Raw genomic sequence first — 22,128 nt, forward strand, 5'->3', positions numbered from 1 at the left:
TCCATCCTACAGTGCACATTTCAACTAGTTGTCTCTTTCAAGGATATTTCACACGACAGTGATGAGTTCTAACCCAAGAGAAATGGAATGGACATAAATAAGAAGGGTATGCCATCACTTTTCTGGAGAACTGAAATCAGAAATTTGACAACAGCTGCCACCTTTCTTTTTCATCCTTTCCACTCAGATTTCTTTCCTTCTCCTTCCCTTCCCCAGAAATATCTGGAGCAGCCAGAGCCCGTACCATGTTTCTCTCCATTCTCTTATGTGGTCTTAAAGCAAAGCAAGGGGATGCAAGTGGGGTCTGAGCCATTTAAACACTGCCTTTCCCAGCTTGTGCTGAAGGCTTGCTCACAGCAGTAATCGACAACCCCAGGTACTCACAGCCCTCGCAGACGGCGTGACAGGGGTGAGGCAGTGTCCAGAGGTTTAAGACTATCCTCTTTTGTTTCCAAGCTTTGTTTTCTACGTAGAACCCTTTTACAACAGCTGCATAGTGATAACAGCAAGATAACAAGCTCAAAAGGCTGGAAATGCATGCGTTTTGTGATGCCACCTGCAGTGTGTGTGGACACCTGGGTACTGCCTGGCGTGGCATCCTGGGCGGATGGATGATCAGCGTCCCAACATAGCTTCTAAGAACATCAGACCACGTGGAAACACTCCACTCACCTCCCCAAGGATACCTGGGCACGATAAACGTGACAAGAAACGGTACCAAGGACAACTTCTGTTTCTCACTTAAATTCACCGGGTGGAAAAGCAGTGAGACCAGAATGTAAACGTATTAAGAAACAAGTGGACTTTCCGGAAGCTCATGAGATTACAACCCAGCAACCCACAGGCCTCCTGCAGTGGCTCTGGCCTTACCCACCTGTCTCAAGTCCAGAGTGATTGTGACCCAGTGGTACTCTCTCCCGTTTTGGATGCTAGGACTCTGCCACCAGTTATTCGTGCCATCGATGGCATTTGATATGGGATGGCGTTCTGTTGAAAGAAAACAAGAACACGCAATGCTCCCAGCTTCTGGTTTAAGTTTTTTAACTTCTAAACTGTAAAATCAGTGGAAATGAACAGGTGAGGAGAACGCAGGTCTGTGGCTCCCTAACACAAGTCTCCAGTAGTCGGTTGAGAAGGTGTACATTTCCACGGGTCCTCCCAAAGGGGGCGCCACTTGCCTTTGGGGTTGGCACTGCTGCCGTCGCAGAGCCGGCACTGGGCATTGCGCATGGCCCTCCTGGGTACGTGCTCCACCAGCTTGCAGTACGTCTCCGGCCCCTTCTCCCCGCAGGTCGCGTTGGTGCTGATGTGGGCATTGCTGGCAAGGTTGAGAATGGCAGGGAACAGCCCTGAAAATCAAAAGGCACCAGATCAGCTCCGCCACTTGAAACCGAAAGGTCAGATCACTTCATCTCACTTTGCAAGTAAATCAGAAAGAGATGGCAAACTTAACAGTTACCAAAGGGGAAAGGAGGGGAGAGGGATGAATTAGGAATTTGGGATTAACAGATACACACTACTGTATATAAAACAGAGAAACAATCAGGACCTACTGTATAGCACAGGGAACTCTACTCAGTATCACAGAATAACCCATAATGGAAAAGAATCTGAAAAAGAATATATCTATATATATAAATGAATCATTTCACATCTGAAACATTGTAAATCAACTATACCTCAATTAAAAAAAAAAAAAGAAGGAGGGGAGTTCCATGGTGGCCTAGTAGTTAGGACTTGGCACTTTTACAGCCGTGGCCCGGGTACAATCCCTGGTTGGGGAACTGAGATCTCACAAGCCGCACGGTGTGGCCAAAAAAAAAAAAAAAATTAATTAAAAAAAATAAAATAATAAATAGAAAGAAAAAAAAGAAAGAAAAAGATGGTAAGTTCACATGCTGAGTGGAGGGAGCCCTATAGGAAAGCAGTATATATGTCAATTTCATTTACATGAAGTTCTAGGACAAGCAAAGCTCATCTATAGGAAAAACCGAAGAGCAGTTGCAAAGGATGCGGGCTAACCGTGAAGGGACTGGAGGGAATTTTGTGGGGTTGGGCTCCATTCTCTACCTGATAAAGGTTTGCGTTGCACAGGCACACGCAGGTGTGAAAAATCACAGAATGCACAAGGTTTGGGTAGATTTGTGTATTCCGCTATAGGTTGATGTGACCTCAAAAAATAAGTCATAAAAAAAAATTTTTTAAGAAGAGTCATAAAAATATTGATGCAAATGCTGAACAGTTTAGGAGCAAAGTATACTTAGGTCTTTAACTCACTTGGAAATGCATCAAAAAATTAACCTGGATTGAAGGGTAGAGATGGATACATGGACGGACAGGTGAGGAAGAGAGTAGGTAAATGTTCGTTGCAGAATCTAGGTAGGAGCGTAGATGTTCACTGTACAGTTCTTTCCACTTTTCTGATTGAAAATGTTCATAATAAAATGTTGGGAAAGTAGGTTTTAAGACAAGGTTCAAATGACCCAAAACCCATATTTGCCACTGAAATTCAAGCAACTTTCGCTTAGGACATCCATCCTGTGTTCACTTTGTTCCAGGTGCCTCTGCTAGTACTTACGAGGTCTTTCCTATGATTATCTAGGATTTCTCTCTCTTTGCTTTCTTTACTTCCTGTTTGTTTTGGTGAAGAAAACATTAGAACACAAAGAACCAGTTTTCAAAATTCTCTTCAAGTCAGTATGAATCTCTCTCTGTCTTTGTATAATCTCTTTGTCTCCAGAGATTTTTATCTTTAAGCAGCTGATCCAAACTCTTCAGAAAACAACCTTTGGATGACTGTGAGAAAAATAACTCCATTGGGTTCTTTAGAGATTTGACTTTATCTTGGTAAAGAGGATCATAGCAGTGAAGATTCTATAAAGTTCTAGAAAGGATGGGGCAGGTGATACAGAAGAGGTGTTCTTCACGAATGGATGTTGTGAACTCAGGTAGTGTGAGAAGGAGGGGTTTCAGTTAAGCGGGCTTCCTCTAATTTACCAGAACTTGACTCAAGGTCACAGAAGATAAACTTTTCTTTATAAAGGATATAGAATCAATATTATCTCTAAAATATTTCTTTTCCAGTGAAATTTGAAAAAGCACAATATAATTTTAGTAATCTAGAAGGAATTCATGTATTTAATTTTTACTTTTTAGGTACTGCTTAATATTTTCAATGACCTTTTCTTTTTTTTTTCCTTTGGCCACGCCTCATGGCTTGTGGGATGTGGGATCTTAGTTCCCCAACCAGCAGTTGAATCCAGGCCCTCAGCAGTGAGAACGCGGAGTCCTAACCACTGAACCGCAAGGGAGTTCCCAACCTTTTCTATTACAAATATTTTAATAATTTAAATTATAAAATAAAAATGGTTATTTTTATGAGTTTCTATATTTAAAAAAAACTCACCATGCAACTATTAAAAAAAATAACTTATGGTTCAGTCAAAATAAAAATATAAATAGAAAAAAAATAACTTATTAGGTAGTCTTCCAAAGAATTTTCACATAAAACAGAGCTACCTATTAGCAGTTCTATCCTAGGAGAATGGCCCTACTCAAATCAATAGACCCTTAGCCTCTCAATAGAAAATAGTTATGGAATATTGTATTCTAGAGCATTACTCTTAATTTTGAAACATAACACAGACTTACATCATATAAAGTTTTAATATGTTGTGTATTTTTTCGTTTTTAACTTAAAGTTGGTCATTTTTATCATATTCTTTTAAAGGGATTTCTTTGTCAATTAAAAAGGCTTTATGAAAAAATTTATGCAGGTCCCCAAATTATTATTTTTCTCAACCAGTAGTTAGACACTTACATTTTAGGCAATGATCTAGTTCCTAAAGCGACATGTAATTCTTGAGAGTCGTACTTACATGGGGGGAGGAGCTGATATTTATTCTGTTTGGTACCGAGGTAAATATTAATTTTAATAACTGCGGTGTTACATCCAAATAGCTGCAGCGGTGTTTTCCAGGCTCTGGACCACGTCTATGCATTTCGATTTGCAGTGCAATCAACTCTACCCCTTCCCTTCTCACAGACTAGCCAAGCAAGGAGAAGAAAAAAGGTCACAGGAACTAATTTAACAATGCATCTCTCTATCAACAAATCCTTTACTAGTTAACTAAAAAAATGTTCCCACTTTCTCTTTTTTTCTCCCCCTCCAGTTGCTGGACATCAAGAGAACAGCCCACTTCCTGCCCGGAGCTCCCCCAACCCCGACCTGCAAGGGCCTTGAGTTATTGGGGAGGTGGAGGGTGAAGGGGGTGGGGGTCAGGAGGGCACCTGCCTCTTTACTCAGGAGCCTGTGCTCTGAGTCACTGAGAAAAAGAAGTTTAAACCCTGTGAACATAACATAACTTTGGTGAATAATATCTCAATTGTAGGAATCAGGTAGGTCTTACACTAGACAGGTTTTAAAGCACTTCCATACCTCCTTACCTGGCTGGTATTCTAAAAACACTTTTAATAAAAAGAAAGATAAGTCCCTTTGTTAGCATGGTTGTGTAGAAACACCCTGAACTGACTAATTTCTAAAATCTATAGGGTTGCCTTTCACTAAAACTAAATCTTTCTTCTCAGATAAGCTCATATTTGGGGAAAAAAAAAAATCACTAAAAATTATTCCTTACCTATTACATTTGCTCTCACTTCATAGTTCTAGAATAATTATTATTCCTTGTTGCATATGACCACAGCTGCTAGAATATGAAAGAGAGTTGGAAATTTGTACTGGAGGAAGCATGTTTGAAGAAGAATTTTAAAAAATTCCTCAGGTTGCTGAACCTTTTCAAAGACTACTGAAATATTTCAATAAAGGGCAACTAACGTGAGCTTCAGGTAGGGGGAGAAATAGGAAATCAAATGGTCAGAAAGGGCACTGGGATCAAGAACCTGCCAAGAAAAAAAGTGTGGCTTTACACATAAAAATCAAAGGCAGAACAAGGTCTGCAGCAGGCACATGTGACACAGTTTCCCATCACTTGGCCGTGCACTTAATATATTAGACGACTATACATTTTTGTTGAGAGACATTATTTACTTTAGTTAGTGTTAACTGTGATTTGTACTTTTGCCCCCATTCGGGACACACAATGGAATCATTTTTCCACCCCTATACTTAACCAGTAGCTAAAGACTTCATGACACCAAACTCCATCGAGCATGAAATAAATTCCTTCTCACTCACCAGGAGTTTCTTTTCTTTTTTAAAACCCTTTATTCACAGTCTGGGTCCACTTGGCCTTCTTAAATGCATTTTAGGACCACTTTCATCTACTGGAAACTCCCTCATTAATAGTAGGTGAAAACTACCACGAAACTGAGGGCAAAAAAATGCTACTACACATGATGAGCGTGGTTTTTAGCTGAGATACTTTCCACGTTGAATAATTTGTTTTTAAAAGTTTCTGGGCTTTTTCCCAGTAAAAAATATTTTTGCTATCTTAAAAATAGGGTATCTAAAATACTGACTAGCGCCAAGGTGCAAGGCTCACGGCAGCAGTTTCTTTATCAATATTTCTCAAATTATTCAGGGCCAACCGTTCGTGGCCTTAATGCATTTGGGGTATAAGAGAAGCATGAGTTTTTTCTAATGAGTTTTTTTTTTCTTTTTTGGAATAAAAAAAATTTTGGGGTTCTACCAAATGTTATATTTGTCTAATCCATACTCAGAGTCACTGTGATATTCTGAAAAGGAAACGATTTGCAATTCTAAGGTAAAGTATCTGGGAAAATATGTTCAGATTGTTTTTAATGGCATATTTAATATCTAACCTGGAGGTGTCCGGGCTTAAAATGGACTGCCCATTCTAATCATGGGTTTACTATCACCTCTATTAGAATCACTAGTGCCTGTAACAGCAGCTTTGGGTAAGAAGTGAGCATTTGGGATTTTGAGTCAGAAAGCCCTTGGCTTGAATTCCGGGTCTACCAGTTGCCTGCTGAGGGCTTCCCCTCTCAGTCTCCTTGTCTGTGTAATGAGAAGCACTATGCCTGGGAATATTTATGAGCATTAAATGAGACTGTGTCATAAAGGGCCTAATACATTGTATGAAGGGCTCAATAAATAATTGCTATGATTATTTTCATATTATCATTGGATATCACTAATACAAATATAATTAGACTTTCATGGTTATATTTCATCTATTGGAGTCTCTGTATCTCTGATTAAGTTTTAGATGAAGTAGTTGGTTTGCATTTAAGGGTCATCAAGTACGAAAAGGATCTACCTTTAAAGAGAAGAACCATGCAGCCCAGAAAGCTGTGCATCACGAAAGAGGCGTGGAGGAAACTCAGACCCTCGGGTCACCCCACCCTCCTCCAAGGCAGGGTGTCCCTGCACAGAAGGCTGAGCAGGAGTGTTCGCCTGACTCACTCATCCCACCTCACCCTCCGGCCCTCCCTCTCCTCTTTTCCTTCTTATTATTCTTTCTGTTGTTGCCTTTGCAACACTGTATAGCTGGATCCAAGTTAAACGTACATTTGTAAACAGCGATCCCCTCCTCTCATTTTTCTGTAAGCTGACAGGGAAGGCATCTCTGGGGTGACATTTGAGCAGCTGCCTCAAAAATAAGAAGGGACTAGCCATGCAGGGGTAGCACTATCGTTTAACACATCTGGCTTTCTTTGTATTCTCCTTGCATTAAAAACATGCTGAGAATAGGTCTGTGAGCTTTGTCAAAGGGGTCCACTGGCGCCAAAAGGTCAAGCACCCAGGCAGGGAAAGCACTTCGGCTAAAGTGCTGGGAGCCAGGAGTTAGTTCATGGCGTAGGTGACTCTGTAAGTCTGCTTTCCCACCTCCTCTGCCAGGAACCTAGCTCATCCCTGGACAAGGGCAGCCAGGAGGATCCAGGTGGATTGTGAAGATGAGAGGGGCTTGGACCAAGGCAGGAGTTAATGTCCTGCTCAGGTGAAGTCCTCAGCCACCTGACCAGGTGGCCTGGAGAAGCAGCTGCCTCCAGCTCAGGGGCCCTAAGTGGAAAATGAGTCCTTAATGCCAGCTAGGTTGCAGGACCAGAAGACGAGATGCCTTGAGGAAACTAATGAAAACTTTCCCTCTCTCCCAGGGAATATAATCACCCTCATGAGATGTAGGTTATCATCTGATTTCCCACATTTGGCACACGAGCGTATTTTCAGGGCACGCTCTCTGTGGATGCTAAGGACCACACATGAAAGGAGAGACGGGTAGAGACAGAGGAACGTTTAAACTGAAATTACTTAACAGTAATGCATCCCAACCCCTAAGATATGTTCAGGGAGCTCTTTACAAGCTGTGGCACAATTCATCTTAGCTCAAACTTTTTTTCCCAGAAAACAATACAAATATACCTGTATATTATGAAGTATGTGTATTTGAAAAATATTATAAATTAAACTGTTTTCCCACTTTTACTTCTAATTCATCAGCCATTGACAGCGGCTTCTGACAATAAGGGATTCCTTATTCCTGCTTCTTTCCCACAAGAAACCTACAACCAACATTTTGCCAAACAGAACTACACCATTTAAAGACATTCTATTTCAAGTTATTTATTATAAATTAAAATCACTTTAATCATTAGTTGTTTTGTTTATCAAATACCAATATTTTCAGAATGTTGAAACAATAAAACATCGACACTAAAGTTGAAATAGATGAAAGTTTTGCTTGCTTTGTGTCAAACAGGGCTTCTGTTTCCAATGAGAATTCTGCAAACTTACCAGTTATTTTATTTCTCAAAAAATCTACCACTTGGGAGCACTTGTGAAGGAAAGTGACTTGAGTCCCCTGTGGGCTGTAGGGGACCCCTTTCAGCCGAGACAGAGAATGAATGGCCCCTCCCTCCGTTCCCAAAAAGCAAATACTTGGTTTTTGGACGAAACCTATTTAATCATTGGTGGCTGTTAGTAAAAGAAAAAGCTTTAAAATATTCTAGGGATTCCAAGGCCCTTTCCAGCACAGTGGGAAAAAAAAAAAAAAAAGATGGGAAAGAGAGAGAGAAAGACCCCACAGGAACTTGAGGGAGAAGTCAAATCCCAGCTCCTGGGAGTATGGCATTTAACACCCTTGACTTTTTTTCTCACGTGAGAAGATGAAAAGAAATTTAATCTCAGAAAACCCAGATGGGGTGGTGGGCAAAAGGCCTTGGAAGGGTTCTGCCAGAGTCCATTTCCATAGCAATGGGCTCGAGGTGTCCTTGACAAAGACAGAGGTTTTCACTATAAGATAAACAAGCCATGAAGACCTAGGCCTGAATACTGTCTGCAGAAACTAACACCTTATCAAGACCCGCCTCCTCCTGCCACAAAGGTTCCTTAATGCTTATATTTGATGACACTGCGGGTTTTGACTCAATACCCAAGTTTAGTTGCAGAGACCATAACTACAATTCATCCATCAAGAGGTTTTCTCTTTTGTTGCCACAAAACTGAAATTTAAGGGCAAGAATTAAAAAGCTCTACAGGATCGAAATCACTATAGCACACAGGCAAAGCACAAAAGCACCTCAACATCCATAAGTATTTTGATATTTCATATTATTCCCATTACCCTGGGAAGCCACTGCCCCTCCTCCCTCCTCCTCCTCAGCTTAAAGGGAAATCCAAAAGCAAGTGCAGCCTTTAGGTGGAATGTTGACAGCTCTGTTGAATGAAAATGCAGTTATATTCTGCTTGTATCAATATCATTTATCATGTCTACAATGTTTATATCATTTGCTTAAATACCTAAAAGCATCAATTAATTCAACATTTCCTAACCAGCTAAACGCTTCCAAAAACCACCAACTTTTCTACGAATGCTTCAAGGTCTTAGTTATTTCTTCCCCCTTCTTCTGCCACTTCTGTGCTCCATTATATAAATTTTACTTGCTTATGCTTTAAAGCTTTGGCATGCTCTTTAGGGATGTACCCAAGGCCACTTCATGGGTGTGCAGTCGCCCTTGGTTTACAGCCCTGTTGACACTGTCTTGAAATTTCTCATAATGTAAACAAGGGGGCCCACATTTTCATTTTGCACCAGCTCTTAAAATTATGTAGTTGGTTCTGGATATGCCTTGTGAAAGCGTCAGTCAGGGACTGTCCTCACGAGCATCCATGGACCTCTGACTGGATCACTTGGCATTCGAGATGCCCGATGCATTACCGCTTCTAATACCAGGACAATGACCCCAAGGAGGCTGGATCCACCGGATTACAGCTCCATTTATTCCAGAACATACTGAGAGGGACAGCTTACAAACCACGAAAGCATTTGCAGTATCTTCCACCTCAGAGTCCAACAGCAGACAAACGCATTTGACAGCTAGAGTAAACACCCCAATCAAAAGTCCAGAGTCACATTATCTTGGTATCATTCTCACTGGGGTTGATAACACTGTACTTTCTGAGTTCTAGTACCATTGTTTTTTCTGAGATTGGGCTGCTTCTTTATCTAGATACATACGCTTAATGGGATAATCTTCTATTTTTTTAGAGCTATTACTAAGTCAAGGATGTATATGAGAACCGTGATCACTCTCTTCAGTTCCTGGCCTCACGCTGGCTCTTCACTCAACTTCAGTTCAGATTCTCCTCCTTTAAATCCCTCAAAATGCCCTCGTCAAGGTCTCCATCCCCAGAGTGCAGTTCACCTGCAGTTTACTGGACCTCACGGTAGCTTTTGTAAACAAGGACCCTTCTCTCTGGTTTAAACCCCTCTTCTTTTGGCCCTGTCATAACTGCAGACACCTAGTTCTTCCCTCTGTCACAGCAGCTTGCTGGCCGTCTCTGCCAGTGATCCAGACTCTCCCCATGACCCGATGTCCCAAGGAAAGCAGAAGAGGCCCATCCCCCATACAGGCACATTCTCAGGGGGAAAGCGGGAGGCGTATACTTTCCCCCAAAACTATTTACAAACACTATTTCGGTTTTCCACCCCACGTGCCCAGCACTCCCTTGTTCGATATGATTAGTCCCCATGTGGATAACAACAGAACAAGGCATCACACGCATGGGAAGTGAACACACTGTGTCCTGGAATGAGTGGAATCTCAACAGTGGCTAAAATAAATCCAGTATAAGTTTCACAGGGATAGATGCAGGACCTTCCACGTTTCCCCAAACCCACCTGCAAGCACAGCGCAATCTGGGTGAAGACGGAAAAGATGCTCTAGTTCCTGGTGACAGGGACACACAACATGAAAACGGTGCTATGAGAAAAGTGAACATGACCTAAGGTTGAATTCATAGAAAATGACCCTTGGCATCCACAGATTTGATCTTTATAATTGAACTATGCACAAGATTTACGAAAGTCTTTCTGTGCTCAACTGGGCAAAGAGAGGGTTGGAGCAGAGCTTCTCAAACTTTTATCAAATGAGCTGGAGATCTTGTTACAAATGCAGATTCTGATTCAGCAGGGCAGGGCTGGAGCTGAGCTACTTCCTGGTTAGGTATCTCCCTGGGGCTGCTACTCTGACTTCAGCAGATGAAATGGTCTCTTGGGGTTTTTCCAGCTCTAACTCTCTGGGGTTGGCCAATTCAGCCAAGCCCTGGAACAAAGTTCATCAGACTGATGAGTAAGATCACACTTCCTCCAGAGTCTTCTGTCACTATTTAACCAGATCTCCAGATTCCCCGCACTGCATTTATGTTTTGGAAACCTATGGCAATTATTTTTAGAGGGAATTCGGGACTTCGGTTAAAACAAAGTTTTTTGGCTTATAGTAAAGAGGGAAAAAAGGTCAAGGCCTCCAAAATTAAAGATGTAACATACAAACAAGGTCACCTGAGCATCAGCCAGGACAATCTATTAAAGCAAACCTGTTCGACCCGAGTGATGCTGCCACTGGCTGGTTCATCCATGTTGAAAATGCTGCTATTGAAGACATGGTGAAATGCTTCGATGATGTTCAATTTGAAAGAAGGCTATGTACCTGCGCTGCCTAATGCTGACAGAGACCCAGCCCTTGCAGCCTGTCCTGTCCTGATGGTGCTGGTATTCTGACCTGATGTCTTTTCACAGAGGCCTGGAGGGGGCTTTACACACGGGGGTGGGGTGGGCCAGAGGGGACAGCACGGCATCCATCCCCTGGCTGCCCTGGGACCTTGCCTTTGAGCTTCCGGGACATGGTCCAGGTCTAGGTGACAGAGGAGAGGAAGCATTTTCAAAAGAGCCTCTGAGCAAAAACAGGGCCATCCTCAGAAGGTGGGGCCGTCTCCCCATCCTAGAGAGGAAGACAGCTGGAGAGACTTGGGAAAGGTCAAGGACACAGCAGTTCCCTTGAGCCCTCTGCCCCCATCATATTAAAGTAAGATTTCTAATATTATTTTTCTTTCATTTTCTGAATTTTTCCCTATATTTTCATTATGATAATAGGGAAAATTTAGTCTATTTCCACACATTAGTAGTGAATCAGAACCCAGCCTGGACCGCATGAATAGGTGACTCTCAAACAGGCCACATTTATATACAACTTCTCTTTTTATTTTTTAAATCGAAGTATAGTTGATTTACAATGTTTCAGGCGTACAGCAAAGTGATTCAGTTTTATATATATATGTGTGTGTGTGTGTCTTCTTTTTCAGATTCTTTTCCATTATAGGTTATTATAAGATATTGAATATAGTTCCCTGTGCTCTACAGTAGGTCCTCGTTTCATATTCATCTTCTTTAATACATTTTCTTTTCAAACAAACCAGTAAAAACCAAATAGCCTGTCTTTCCTGCAAACTGCAGTAGGATTCACATATAGGTCCCCCACTTTGAGCAAAGTACACATCTTCAACAATGGACTGTGGACGGTGAGTTCTCTGTTTTAGTCCTAAGTGGCACTTTCCATACTTGCCCCTCCCCCGCGGGTCAGCACTTCAGCACAGACCTCCCCCTGCTGACTCTCCAATCCTCTGCCCTTTACACTGGACAAGCTGGCATGGTTAGGAGCCTAATTTGTTTACAGGAGGAGGTCAGCCCTTCTTTCAACCTCTGAGATTGGTTCCCCACTGGCCAGTCCAGAACTTCTGTGAGTGCAGCAATTGTTCCCTCCTGGGGGTTGCAATTTCCAGAGCCCTCCCCGACTTGAGTACCTTGAAACCGAGGATGTAAACTGATTGACTCAAGAAGAGCATCCTCTAAACATAAACAGTAACTAGTACAGTGTCTGAAATTAAGAAACTTCAATATAAAGACAGTGACTTGGTGCACGTGATATCGTGTGTGTGTGTGTGTGTGTGTGTGTGTGTGTGTGTTACTTAGGTTAAACTACCCATTTGCAGCTGGTATTAATATCAATGATGTGTCTCTTGGGGTGGTCAGGGCGTATTCCAATAAGGAAGACTGTCCAGGGTCGGGGCACTCACCATAATGTTCTCTGTCTCCATCAACACCAATACTTTGCTAATTAGCGAGGAAAATATTTTAAATGGGCTATTAGTAAAATTAGTGGATTGTTAACAGAATCACGAACAACAGAAATAGAATCTCATAAAGAGAATTTCATGGTAGTCAAGATATTTATATAAATTAAAATATTTTAGTGGGACTTCTGGCTATGGTAAGTAAAGAGATTGACAAAAACAGTTATATAACTGAACAAAATTTTCAGAAACAACCATTTCAGGATTTTGAAACTAACCAACAACAAACAAGTTGGGAAGCTTTTCTTTATGAAAAGCTACTCTCTCTCTCAGACTGTGAGAGAGAGAGTAGCTTTGTGCCTGGGTCTACTCCATACTCACCCCCGCTCCCAGGGCAGGGTGAGCCCTGAAAACCAGCAGCTTTAGTGCTGGAGATGGACAGCTGACTTGATTTGGAGCAGAGAGTGGAAACAGATGCTCCGTAATGCTGACAAAGGTGTAAACTCAGTAGAAAACAAATGGGGAAACCCTGTAGTTCGGCTAGCTGAGGTTGCCATCCTAGTAGGGGAAGATACAGATGGCTAGACCAGCCAAACACTTAACAGGGGATCCTGGGCACATGGGCATCAAAGAAGGACCAGATCGGCTCTCCATACTTCCCAGGCTTTTTTTATTGAAAAAGAATAAAATAGTTAAGAAAAGATTTAACAAAGGAAATTCAAGACCAATACACTGAAAACTGTGAAACATTTCTGAGAGAAATTAAATAATATCTAAATGAATGAAGACAGGTTTCTTATTCATAGACAGGAAGACTCAGTATTATTAGACAGCACTTCTCCCCAAACTGATCTACAGATTCAATCTAATTCCTACCAAAATCCCAGCTGGCTCTTTTGTAGAAATTGACAAGCTGATACTAATGGAAATGCGAAGGACCTAGAACTATCAAAGCAATTTAGCAAAAGTGAATTGTGGAATGGCTTACATCACCCAGTTCAAAACTTATTACAAAGCCAAAGGAATCCAGACAGTGTGATGTTAGCATAGGGACAGACACATGGATCAAAAGAACAAAAGAGGGTCCAGGAATATACACTGAAAATCTATCTGATTCCTTCAAATATTATCTCAGAATTATTTGAATTTGAAATTACTTCATTTACAGAAAACTGTCTTACGCACAAATTTTCAGGGAATGTTTGACCACAGAAAACAAGGCACATCTTAACTTAGTCAATTTTAATAATTAAAACTAAACCAACAAGGTTGGAAACTACTAAAGGCACACTAGATGTTATGCTCATATTTCCAAAGAGAATAGGCCATTCTTCCATTCAGTAATAAGTGATTTTTATCACACAAAAATCCATCTGTGACATAAATTCTGTATGCCTTTGTTCTGTTCCTGAGAAGACCAGGCTGGCTTAGCCCAAAATGCCTGGAGGAGAACAGCTGTTCCCCACTTAAACGATGTCCTCCAAAGGCAGGCAGGTAGAGTTCCTTTAAACAAAAACTCTATATAAGAATGTAACTCCAAGAGCTAGTCAACAAATACCAACAAGACTGAAGTCAAGACAAAACAGAGTGTTCTACAGTCACCATCTTCAAACTAAAAGGAAACACACTGCAGTAGAAATGCAGTGTTTAATCAGAGTTCTCTGTTCACAGTGACACTATTTTACAGCAATAAGTGGGGTGATATCGGTGGTCCAGGCATTCAGCAACAAAAATCCCTCCAGATTTGAACTGATGGACACACGTAGCCTAGGATTCCTTGGGCACTTCTTGTGCCTGCTTGACTACAGCTCTAGGGGTTCAAGGACCAGTGTGCAGAACTCTAGAAACTCAACAAATACCTATTGAATATGTGAGTTAATGAGTTGTGGGCTTGAGATGCCTAGAAGTCAGTGGCCCCCAAATCTAGAAATAAGATTTTGTTAAATATAATCTGGGCTTCAAGCCTTATTCATCATTCAATATTATTTCAATTACAAAAACGTAATCCTTTTTTCTCCTTTGTACTGAATTGGTATATGGGGAAAAAAAGGTGAATGATCTCTTCAAGCTGCGAAGCCCCTCCTGATTTCCAGATTCTGTGGCTCTTCTCTCTCTGTGTTGGACCCCGTCTGCGAGCAGGGAAAGTATCTGGACTTAGTGTTTCTGCTACTAGGTTGTCCCTGGTCATGTGTTTTGGTTCAGAATGTGAGCTTTGGTCCCGAGAATGTCTGACCATCTCCTACCGTAGCTTGGTTACCTGCATTCTTGTTCCCCATCCCTGCATCCTGTCTGGGTACCTGCTAAGGCCTCCCAGCCTTCTCGAGCTGGCATCTGTCCTTTCCCAGCCCATCTGTGCCCAGGAATCATCACTCTGCCTCTTCATTAGGGACTTTTCCAAATCCCAACCGCCTGTCTGTCTGAACCTCTCAATACTATCCATCCACTGGGTTCCCTCACAGCCCCTGGTGCTTGTCTGAATTGGGACTTTCATTCATTCATCCAACCAATATTTACAGAATCAACCCTAAACGCCAGACGCTGAGTAGGTATTAGAAATAAGAACAAAAATCTCTGCCCTCCAGGAGGGACAGGCAAGGTAACAAACCGTTACAAAACGACGTGCTGGTCAGAGGTGTGCACAGATTGCTATGGCAGGAGCAGGAGGCACACCTGGATGACTGGGTGGACCAGAATAAGGCAGTGTCACAGGTGAACCACCATGTCACATTATGGGAACCACGGCTGCGTCAGAATGGCCCGAAGAGGGTACGCAGCGGGAGAAGCAGCTGTGGAGAGGTTGCAGCAAGGCCAGACCACAGAGGGCCGAGTAAGTCCTGCTCAGTAGAGCAAGAAGCCACTGTAACAGTTCCACAGGGACAGGATGACCCCATTAGCTTCACGGCCCGCTAACCCCTGGGAGGCTTCGGATGCCAACGGCTTTCTGGGCCCTGGGGAAACTTTTATTGGCCACATTAGACTCATCCCAGCATCTGCAGCCCGGCTACCCATTCCTGCAGAACCTGCCTCAACCCAGCAGATGGGCCGGGTCCAGATTCCGGCTCCATCAGTCTGGGGTTAGTCCAATACAGCACCCTCCAGTACCATTAAGCCTTTAGGTGGGCGCTGGTCTGCAGGTCAGTGTAGGTGGGTTGTGGGTGTGTGTGGTGTGCGTGTGGTATGTCTGGTGTGTGTGGTGTGTGTCTGTGGTGTGTCTGGTGTGTGTGGTGTGTGTGGTATGTGTCTGGTGTGTGTCTGTTGTGTCTGGTGTGTGTGTGGTGTGTATTTGTGGTGTGTGTGGTGTGTGTGGTGTATGTGTGGTGTGTGTGTGGTGTGTGTGGTGTGTGTGGTGTGTGTGGTGTATGTGTGGTGTATCTGGTGTTTGTGTGGTGTGTGTCTGTTGTGTGGTGTGTGTGTGGTGTGTGTCTATGGTGTGTCTGGTGGTTGTGTGGTGTGTGTCTGTTGTGTGGTGTGTGTGGTGTTTGTGTGGTGTGTGTCTGTGGTGTGTGTGGTGTGTGTGTGGTGTGTGTGTGGTGTGTGTCTATGGTGTGTCTGGTGGTTGTGTGGTGTGTGTCTGTTGTGTGGTGTGTGTGGTTTTTGTGTGGTGTGTGTCTGTGGTGTGTGTGGTGTGTGTGTGGTGTGTGTGTGGTGTGTGTCTATGGTGTGTGTCTGGTGTTTGTGTGGTGTGTGTGGTGTGTGTCTATGGTGTGTGTGGTGTGTGCAGTGTGTGTGTGGTGTGTGTGTGGTGTGTGTCTATGGTGTGTCTGGTGGTTGTGTGGTGTGTGTCTGTTGTGTGGTGTGTGTGGTGTTTGTGTGGTGTGTGTCTGTGGTGTGTGTGTCTGTTGTGTGGTGTGTGTGTGGTGTGTGTCTATGGTGTGTCTGGTGGTTGTGTGGTGTGTGTCTGTTGTGTGGTGTGTGTCTGTGGTGTGTGTGGTGTGTGTGTGGTGTGTGTGTGGTGTGTGTCTATGGTGTGTGTCTGGTGTTTGTGTGGTGTGTGTGGTGTATGTGTGGTGTGTCTGGTGTTTGTGTGGTGTGTGTCTGTTGTGTGGTGTGTGTGTGGTGTGTGTCTATGGTGTGTCTGGTGGTTGTGTGGTGTGTGTCTGTTGTGTGGTGTGTGTGGTGTTTGTGTGGTGTGTGTCTGTGGTGTGTGTGGTGTGTGTGTGGTGTGTGTGTGGTGTGTGTCTATGGTGTGTGTCTGGTGTGTGTGTGGTGTGTGTCTATGGTGTGTGTCTGGTGTTTGTGTGGTGTGTGTGGTGTGTGTCTATGGTGTGTGTGGTGTGTGTGGTGTGTGTCTGTGGTGTGTGGGGTGTGTTAGGGACGTAGAAGGTAGAAAGGCTCTTATTTTGCTGTTGGAGCTTGAAGGGAAGTCATAAGCCAAACACTGAAAAAACCTTCTAACATGCAAATGACCAGGCCCCACCCCAGACCACATAAATTGTAGTCCCTGGGGGGGGGGGGGGGGCGCCTGGGCACTCATGTGATTAAAATCTAACGCACAGCCCAGACAGAGAATTTCTGAACTAACTGTACCTGCTCTCCAGGCGCAAAGAGCTGGCCAAGCAGGTGAGCTGTGAGGCCCCCTGAGACAAAGGAAGTCTGGAGGAGTAGATGTCACCCAGCAGGGGGTTTGGTGAGGAAGCTAAGGCAGGGCACTCGCTGCCCCTCCCCTCTCCCCACCCCCACCCCACCCCCACGGGGCCTGCTTGCTGCAACCTGAACTTCTGTGACTGGGAGCAAGCAAAATACAGATGCTAACTTCCACCTGTGCTACTTGAATCCCCTCAACCATGATTTCTCATGGAGAACGTTCCTTTCTAGCTATGCACTTGGACTTCCTCAAAAACAATTCCATCAAGAATGTCCATAGTGGAATCATAATGAGGAAAGCAGCTGAGGAGGACCTCAGGACACACCCCGACTTGGGGCCTGGAAGGTTGAGGGTCCACTACACGTTTGGTGCATGAAACTGAGCAAGTGAATGAGCAAACACGGGGGAAAATCTAGAAACACTGACTAGAAATGACAACGATCCCACAAGAGAACATTATTCCCTACCCCAAGAAGGTATCAAGGATTTAAAATGCCAACTCCCTTACAAGAAAAGCGGTGGGAGCTCCCAAAGACATTTCACAACGTTCATGAATATCTCAAACTCTCCCCACCCCAAACTGCTAGGATGAACAAAAGTGCAGCCATGAAGCCAGGGCAGAGTTGTAAACAGTTGGGAAAACTAGATCACGTACAAAAACAAAGACAGAAATGCCTGAATTGGAGATTCAGAAGGAAGGGGCTGAAGGATGGACAGTGGGAATTTTGAGGATGGGGAAAGAGTGATAGCCCACCACAGGACAGAGCAACAGGGACAGAAAGTACACCAAGTGGCAAAGATAGTTCTGGAAACAACTATTTAAACTAGAAACCCAACAGGCTCAGCTTGAAGGCCAGTTGGAAAATTCCTTCCGCCTCTGGTATCCAGATAGGAATAAGGTTTCCTGAAACAGATTCTAGATCCTACTCAGACCTGTGGAATCCTAATTCCCTCCAGTGGCACGAAATCTAGGAAGCTGGAGGACCTCCTGCCCCGAGAGGAGCCGGACTCAGGGCTGGGTTTGCAATCCAGGGGCTGGGTAAGGGTTTCATCGTTGTTAAGGCAACCCCGTTGCCTCTGCGGGGGGCTGGGGGGGCGGTTTGTTGGCGTTACTGCCCTCTCACTGCCTAGGGCTCAGGTCCCAGCACTAGAACCTGTGCCCCCAAGTTATCTGTGTGTGGAAAGAAATGTGGGGAGCTAAGGTTTTGCTCTTTGAAAGAACAATGTGCCCTCTTTTTGACCTTGATCGATGGCATTCTGGGCAAGCCATCCACAAGAGGACCAGATGGCAACTCTGGCTGGATGGGAACCCCGACTGATCACAAAATACAATGCAAGTTCAAAAATGGCCATAGAGGCCATAAAAAACAAGTCTGCCCTGGGGCGGGGACCAACTGGCCATGGGGGATCGGCTCAGGCTTCAGGTAGAGAGTGGGGATGCCGCTCAAGTGAGGGAGTCATGGGAACAAATCACACAGCCCAGAGTCAATACCTGACTTTGTGAATCTGGGGGGATGACGGATGGCTGTGGCCAGCGGGTGAAGCCAGGGGGTGCATTATGAAGACAGTGGTTAAGGAGCACCAGTCTCACTGCCATGTGGGACTAGATTAGAAGAGCGGATGCTGCCATCAGAGACTTATTCCAAGTGGCTGGTTATAGTCTTCTGGACAGACAGTGATCATCTGCAGTGTAATAAAGAGGAACAAAGGCAGAAAAACCAAAAAAAAAAAAATCAGGGACCTTTTTAAAGGAAAAAACAAAAATGCAGAGGGATGATTTAGATAGGGGGAATACCAAAAAGAGAAAAGAAAGAAAAGGAAGATGAAACCAAGGCGACCGAAAGAATGCCATAAACTGGGAGAAACAGGGAAAGAAGTCATTGGAGCAGGAAAGAATTCCTGTGCTGGGCCTGAGATAACAAGAGAATCGCTTTTAGTGAGTAAAATCCTGCCATTACAAAGAGGTTGGAAGACATTTAAAAGTGGGGTGTACAGTAATCAGCATTGTGGAGCGAGGTTTTTCTCCTTTCTGAATGTCCCCTCTTAACTAAAAAAGATCTGCTAAACTTAAGCATCTTTTATATTGTTGTAAAGAGTTTCCTGAGGTTCTGGCAGGAAATTATGGAGCAATGCAACAAAATGCAGGAAATCCTTCAGGGAATGGGAAAAGATGGCACTTTCCATAAATACTCATGGAGCTAAATCTGACATTCCCATCAGCAAGGCAGGAGGTTCTCTGGCACAAGAACTGGAGTCATACTGCCTGCTGGGCCAGCAGATCCGACTTCAAAGATAAGTTCAGGAATGAAGAGATTCAGACTTCAAATGGTTGAATCAAAAAAGGGAAAAAATGCACACACACGCTGAAATCAGGATCTGATGTGTTTCCACAGCATCGTTTCTGGATTAGCCTCTGAGGTAAATGCTTACCTAGGCAAGAATGTTATCCACCACGCTGGTGTGGAATCTCAGTGTTTCCATTGTCTGTCTCCTGCCCCTAAGCAAGACACAAAATCACTGGGAACAAGTTACCCCAAAGAAAGCTCTCCCGATCCAGCCCTGAGAAAACAAAGACGCTGGTGGCAAGCATCTGTGCCATGAAATGGTTACTCTGAGTGCTGTCACCTCAGTACAAAGGACATGAAGATGCAATGAACCCAGCTGGAGTGCAGCATTTTACACTGAAATAGCTCCCTGGCAGGCATGTCCCAACAGAACCCAAGTTCACGAACTTACCTAAATTACTTCTATAAAGGAGTTTCTTCTCCTCATTAATTTTGAAATGCATTTATTTACTCAATTGTCCATGGATACACGCTAGGATTTTAGAAGTAAAACAAGTAAAATAATTATTTGCAAGCATGTAAATAAGCTACATACATCCTTCTTAGGAGACTATAGTTTATCTTGTTCATCCAAACATTTCTGAGGAATATCAGTAACAGGTCCAGCTAAGGTCTCAGAGCAAGAGTTCTCTCTGGTTATCTCCACTTAACTTTGTATTCAAGGTACAGGTACAGGCTTAACTTTATTCATCAGGAATTATTATTATTACTTGTTGTTGTTGTTGTTTTGTGGTACGCGGGCCTCTCACCGCCGCGGCCTCTCCCGCTGCGGAGCACAGGCTCCGGATGCGCAGGCTCAGCGGCCATGGCTCACGGGCCTAGCCGCTCCACGGCATGTGGGATCCTCCCGGACCAGAGCACGAACCGGCGTCCCCTGCATCGGCAGGTGGACTCTCAGCCACTGCACCACCAGGGAAGCCCAGGAATTATTTTTAAATTTTAAGTTTTTCTGTGTCTGCCATTGTCGTTCCAGTAATAAATCATACTTTTTGGAAAAATAAATAACACACTATCCTTAACTTCTGATAGAGTTATTCTTAAACTTAACCTCTCTACATCATAAATCGTCTAAATATATATTTTTTAAATTATTTACAGCTTCAGGAATAGCTTATTAATGCTACAGTAAGCAATACTTTCAGAAGGAGTACAGGGTCATGAAAGCAATCAATGAGCTAGTTTTTAAATTCCAAAAGATCTAGGAAACAAGGCTCTAATACCGTCTGTCAAAGGCCACGTTGAAAGGGACAAGTTGGAAAGTGAAAAGTCGGTAAGTGTAGACATTGATTAAGTGATGCATTTAACATCCGGCAGGAGGGATATTAAAGAAATAGCATGAAGGAAGGGCAGTGGAGATAGGAAGAGTGTTTCCTGTTTTATCAGGAAATAACTAGTACCTTTCTTATACTATTAGGAAGTGCTAGGGAGGAAGCAGGTTTTAGGAAGTAGCTTGCTTTTAGGAGTTACATGAAGAAACATGTAAGGAAAGATACTCAAGAAACTCAAAACCGTAGTTGCCTCAGAAGTAGGTGACTTAACCTTTTCTATATACCCTTTGGTATCTTTTGAACTTTGTACCATGGGCATGGATTACCTATTCAAAAATAGTTTTTAAAGTTACTTGATTCGTGAATAAAGATATTAATCTCAATGTGGCTCAACCAAGACAGGCACAGCGATGGACACCCAGTTGGGAATAAAACAGCCCCTGCCCTCAGGAAGCCCAGGTCAGTGGGTGAGACAGATCAGTGAGCCACTTGTTTAGGCCACCAGGAGAAGGACAACAATAATGCTAAGGGACCAGAGCACCAGGAGTCCAGGGAAGGGCACATCATAAATACTTCAGCAATGACGGTACCGGGGAGGTTTCTGGGCGTTTTAGACTGCAAATGGGAGGCTTGCCCAGCACTGAATAGCCCATGTGCCCGGCATCACTGGTCAGCTATGAACAGGGGCACGTTCGTCCCCAGGTAACACCCTGAGCTCTGGGCCAGCAGGCCAGCTGGGTCCCAGCCTCCTCCTTTAGCCCCATGGGATTCTCCAATGTCATTTTGTATGTCTGTGTTATGAAATCAGGAGTTTGAGAGGCGTTAGTCCAAGCCTATAGGGTGGTACTTCTAGAAAAATCACGGTGATGGTGGTGCCGAAGATGGAGAGGAGAGGAAGAGGGAGGCCCAATGAGAGAATCGTCACAATATTTCATGGGAAAGACAAACAGTTCCTGAGCCTAGTCAGCAGTGGGGACAAAAATGGGAGATGGATTGCACAGATTTTCAAGAGGTAAAATCAACAAGTCTTAATGCCCAAATGAATGTGGGTCCAGGATGGTGAGGATGCACCACAGGCAGGACAGTTAAGACCATCACCATGGACTGCGTGCCTATGATGCTGACATGCCCAACGCTGGGCCAATTTTCTCCCTGTGTTACTGAATCACATCAGTTCTCTGCATTTCACAGATCCAGAGATGCTGAGAAACTTAACCAACATCACGGCTCATCAAAGTGACAGGTCTGGCATTTGAGCCCAAGACTACTTGATTCCAAACCCAGACTCCAAATTCCAGAGAATACAGCTGGCAAGAGGGCCTCTCCCAATAGTTCTGTGCAAAATAGTAATAATGATGCTTAGATAATGCTTATTGAGGGCTGATCCTGGGTTAGGCACTGTTCTAAGAACTTATCTTGCATTCTTTCATTTCATCATGAACAGCCTCTCCAAGGAGGCACCATTACTACTCCCACTTACAGATGGTGAAACTAAAGCACAGAGAGGTTAAGTAACTTGCCCAATTTCCCACAGCTTGTAAAGCCAAAAAGTAAAACACCTAAAGCTTAAAGGCATATCTTGTCCTTTCTCCATAAAAACCT

General features: G+C 43.7%; 1 protein-coding gene across 1 annotated transcript in view; it reads right to left on the reverse strand.

Annotated features, from left to right (window-relative positions):
* Positions 1-14,659, reverse strand: part of LAMA1 (laminin subunit alpha 1) — a 148,937-nt gene extending 134,278 nt beyond the window's left edge. The window contains exons 1-4 of the mRNA XM_065889473.1: positions 14,626-14,659; positions 9,138-9,296; positions 1,179-1,349; positions 875-987 (exon numbers count right to left, since the gene is read on the reverse strand). Of these exons, the coding sequence (XP_065745545.1) occupies positions 875-987; positions 1,179-1,349; positions 9,138-9,296; positions 14,626-14,659 (477 nt within the window). The remainder of the gene's footprint in view (positions 1-874; positions 988-1,178; positions 1,350-9,137; positions 9,297-14,625) is intronic.
* Positions 14,660-22,128: the final 7,469 nt, after the last annotated feature.

This window comes from Phocoena phocoena, chromosome 13, assembly GCF_963924675.1.
Source record: "Phocoena phocoena chromosome 13, mPhoPho1.1, whole genome shotgun sequence".
Classification (NCBI taxonomy): Eukaryota; Metazoa; Chordata; class Mammalia; order Artiodactyla; family Phocoenidae; genus Phocoena; species Phocoena phocoena.